Raw genomic sequence first — 4,321 nt, 5'->3', positions numbered from 1 at the left:
GCCAATTTGAGATAGCTATGTCCAATGAGCTAGTCCCCATGATCAAACTCAACAATATATGTAGAAGTCCTATCATTTTTACCAATATTTTAAATTCTTCTCTTCTTCCACTTAATTATGGTACCTTGCTACAATATATTGTTGAGAGATTCACTATGAGTGATCAAATTTGTATTTACTTTAAAATCCTATCAAATGATGAAAACTGGTGAAAGGGAGAATATAATCACAAAACATGATTATTAGTACTTAATCAAATCTATACCTAAATAGTAAGTTTTTAATGTTAATAGATGTTATTGATCAACCCAATCTGTCTATTTCATATAAACTCCATATCAATATTTTGTTGCTCTTATTTCCTTAAACGACTTCATTACCATCCATCTATCCATCCATTCCCCTTCTACAATTGTCCAAGCTGTTTGCATTGGAAATTATAATTTTATAAAACAACAAAAAAAAAATATTATTAGCTTTAGGTAATTTGAAACACTAGATTTACTTTTCAGATTCAGAGCACAGAAAATGCTTCGATCGCCTAAGTCAAGGCACGTTGCTAACAGTCATTCCTGCGTCATGAGGTGGTGTCACACATATTGGCCATATAAGTAATCATAACCCTCCTGAAGATCATCTGCAACTTCGCTCATCTCCCCTCCATCCCAAATGGCCATGTGTTTACAGAAGCTCTGTTTAGTTATCGTCTCAGTTTTTAGTGTATTCTTCCCCTCTTCACACCCTACTCTTCTTTCTCATGCTTTAATGCCCATCAGATGTCCTGCCCACGAATCTGAAGCTCTGCTCCGCTTCAAAGCGGCCTTCAATGACTCCCAAGGGTATCTCAGTTCGTGGGAAAATGGAACAGACTGCTGTACCATGTGGAGTGGCATATCCTGCAACATTCAGACCAACCACGTTGTCTCTCTTCATGTAAGCCCTTTGGGTTCCATTCAAGGTGTGATCTCTGAGAGCCTGTGCCAGCTTCCTTTTCTCACATCACTGAGCATAAGCGGAGTAACAGGTACTACCACTACTCCTCCCTGTTTGGGAAACCTCTCTTCTCTTGAATTTTTAGATTTATATGGAAATGAGTTTAGTGGGTCAGTTCCCACTTCCATTTGTTTGCTCACCCGCCTTACACACCTTGGTCTTTCTAGCAATAACTTCAATGGAAGTGTACCTTCCTGCTTGGGCAATCTTAGAGCTTTAAGAAACCTTCACCTTGCCACTAACCAGCTTAGTGGAAGCATACCGGCTTCTCTGGGTAATCTTACTTCCTTAGTTTTCCTTAGCTTTTACCAGAACCAACTCACTGGAATCATACCAGATTCTCTGGGTAACCTTTCTTCTTTAACTTATCTTGTTCTTAGTTACAACCAACTTAGTGGAAGCATACCAGCTTCTCTAGGTAGTCTTTCTTCTTTAGGGTTCCTTGGGATTTGTAATGCCCAACTCAATGGAAGCATACCAGCTTCTCTGGGCAACCTTTCTTCTTTAAATCGTCTTGACATAGGTGTCAACTACCTTGATGGAAGCATACCAGCTTCTCTGGGTAATCTTTCTTCTTTATGGTACCTCCTTCTTCATAAAAACCAGCTTAGTGGAAGCATACCAGCTTCTCTTGGAAGTCTCACTCAATTGAGGTCGTTATACATTGAAGACAATCAATTGACCGGTATCATTCCAGATTCCTTGAGCAATCTCTCTTTACTTAAGTTTCTGGATATTAGAAATAACCAGCTAACTGGGACCATTCCCCCTTCATTTGCTCTACTTTCCTCCCTCGTTGACTTCAAAGCTGCTGGCAATCGTTTCAATGAAAGCATCTCTTCTTCGTCACTTCCAACTTCCCTAGTTAATCTATACCTGTCACTCAACCATAACCAGTCAATTTCAGAAACTTTCTTTCACAACCTTACAGGCCTAAAGTTTTTGTATTTATCCAACTGTGTGCTAAGTATCAGCACAACCTGGATTCCATCTTTTCAGTTAAGTCAGTTATCTTTAGTGTCATGTATGATTGGTCTTGGTGAATTTCCAACTTGGATTTCAACGCAATTCTCACTTGATACACTGGAATTAGTTAACACCGGTCTTATGGGAGAAATTCCATCTTGGCTATGGGAAACCAATCCTCACTTGAAATCTCTAAATCTTTCAGGAAATCATTTAGAAGGAAGCTTATTCTCAAATGCTTCAATATGGATGCAACTAGTAATACTAGATGTGTCTAGAAATGCATTCAGTGGCCACATTCCATCAACGTGGGCTCCTAATATGACAATATTGCTGCTCAATGACAATTTATTTAGTGGTAATATTCCTCCAAGCCTGAGTCGATTATCTCAACTCCAGCTCTTAAATCTTGCAAACAACAACTTTACTGGAGTGATCCCTACAAGTTTGTCCAAATGCTCTTCCCTTAGTGTCCTAAATTTGGGAAATAATAGTTTGGAAGGAAGCTTACCACATGACTTCAGTCAACTGAGTGAATTGTATTCATTAGTTGTTCACAATAACAAGTTGAATGGATCATTCCCTCCTTCATTAGTAAACTGTTCAAAGCTACAAGTTCTTGATATTGGGAACAATTTATTTGAAGGTGAAATACCAACAGCAATTACAAATCTTTCAGGGCTAAGAGTATTGGTGATGAAGGAAAATAATTTTACAGGTATCATTCCTCTAGACATTGGTCAGCTGAAGAATCTCCAGATCTTGCTTCTTTCTGCCAATCATATCTCTGGTTCAATTCCACAGACAATTGTATCATTGGAAGCAATGGCAATAGAAAGCCAATATGGTTTTATATTGTCCACTTCTCAGGTTCCTTATCGAGATGGATTGGATATGACTTTAAAAGGCACAAATCAGCATTACTCATATATTCTTTCCACCCTCACATCCCTAGATCTCTCAAACAATGAATTGGAAGGAGAAGTTGCTTCTAATTTGGGGAATTTGAAGGGTTTGAGGCTTCTAAATCTTTCAATGAACAATTTGAATGGGACTATTCCAAGTAGTTTGGGAGAAATGAATCAGTTGGAGTCATTAGACCTTTCAAGAAATTATTTTTCAGGAAAAGTCCCTGCAGAGCTTGAAACTCTAAGCTATTTGGGCTCACTAAATCTATCAAACAATAATCTTTCAGGATGTATACCACAAGGACGACATATAACTGGCACATTTGGAGAATCCTCTTATTCAGGGAATCCTAATTTATGGGGATGTCCCTTACCCAAAAATTGTTCTTGGCCACAATTTTCTCATGCCCCTCTAGTGTTAGCAATGAAAGAAAAGAAAAGCAAGAAAAGCATTGAATATCTATGGTATTCTATAGCACTAGGATTGTCATATGGAGCAGCTTTTGGGGTGATAATGTTATTGATCCTCATAAAAGAGAGTACAAGGAAGAAATACTTCAATAAAGTTGATGAAATCCTCAAGTATCTATTTCCATGGATGAAGAATCTAAAAGTATGAAAGGATACATCTACAATTCATGAAATGTCAAAGGTAAATTGAAGATTTTTTTATTCTTTGAATTATTTATCATAATTCAAAATATTATAATTCTTAAATTGAAAAGGATATTGGTACTTAATATTGTATAGAAATTATCAATTGCTATTCTATCTATCAATTGTAGATTATTTGTAGTACTTGTAAATCCAATCATGAAATCCTTTCATTGTTACTAATACATAACTTCTTGTAAATCCAATCATGAAATCCTTTCATTGTTACTAATACATAACTTTGTGTACAGGAATTTGTTTATGCTCAGGTGCTTGGATCATTTCCTACTATGTCCACCTTACTAAAGGCATGCTATTGTTCATGGCCTCAGTTAACATGTTATCTTATATATGTTGATTTTTTGTGCTAAATGAAGGCTATGAAGAAAAGAAATATTTATTAAAAAAAAAAAATTAGTCATTTTGTTTAGATATATGAATGTACGAATGCTTGTGAAACACTTGATGTGCCACTAGGAGTCTATTTTTAAGAAAGAATTGAGGTATAAATTGTGTGTAAAATGTTAATAGTTTCTTATTTATAAAATGCTATGAAATATTTTTCTTCATTCAACATGATCAAATATCTTCAAGTTTCCTTAACTTCTTAGTGTTGTATATTTATTGGTTCTTGTTGATTGTCCACTCGTCATTCTATGTAATATCTTTTTCCTCAAAAATATAGAGGATTTATATTTTAAAACTTCAATTATTGAATGGATTTCTAGCACATACACAATTTTTTATTTTAAGGTAATTTCGAAATAACATTATAGTTGGATATTAAAACCCATGTTAGA

General features: G+C 35.7%; 1 protein-coding gene across 1 annotated transcript; it reads left to right on the top strand.

Annotated features, from left to right (window-relative positions):
* Window positions 1-597: 597 nt before the first annotated feature.
* LOC131079345 (receptor-like protein 39) lies at window positions 598-3,973 on the top strand. The gene is made up of 2 exons (XM_058017263.2): window positions 598-3,519; window positions 3,773-3,973. The coding sequence occupies exon 1, from the start codon at window positions 670-672 to the stop codon at window positions 3,484-3,486; it is 2,817 nt and encodes a 938-aa protein (XP_057873246.2). The 5' UTR covers window positions 598-669; the 3' UTR covers window positions 3,487-3,519; window positions 3,773-3,973.
* Window positions 3,974-4,321: the final 348 nt, after the last annotated feature.

This window comes from Cryptomeria japonica, chromosome 11, assembly GCF_030272615.1.
Source record: "Cryptomeria japonica chromosome 11, Sugi_1.0, whole genome shotgun sequence".
Classification (NCBI taxonomy): domain Eukaryota; kingdom Viridiplantae; phylum Streptophyta; class Pinopsida; order Cupressales; family Cupressaceae; genus Cryptomeria; species Cryptomeria japonica.
This window is presented reverse-complemented; position numbering and strand designations above follow the sequence as displayed.

Coding starts and splice junctions, on each gene's coding strand:
- LOC131079345 (XM_058017263.2), top strand. CDS start 670: ATGGCCATGTGTTTACAGAAGCTCTGTTTAGTTATCGTCTCAGTTTTT.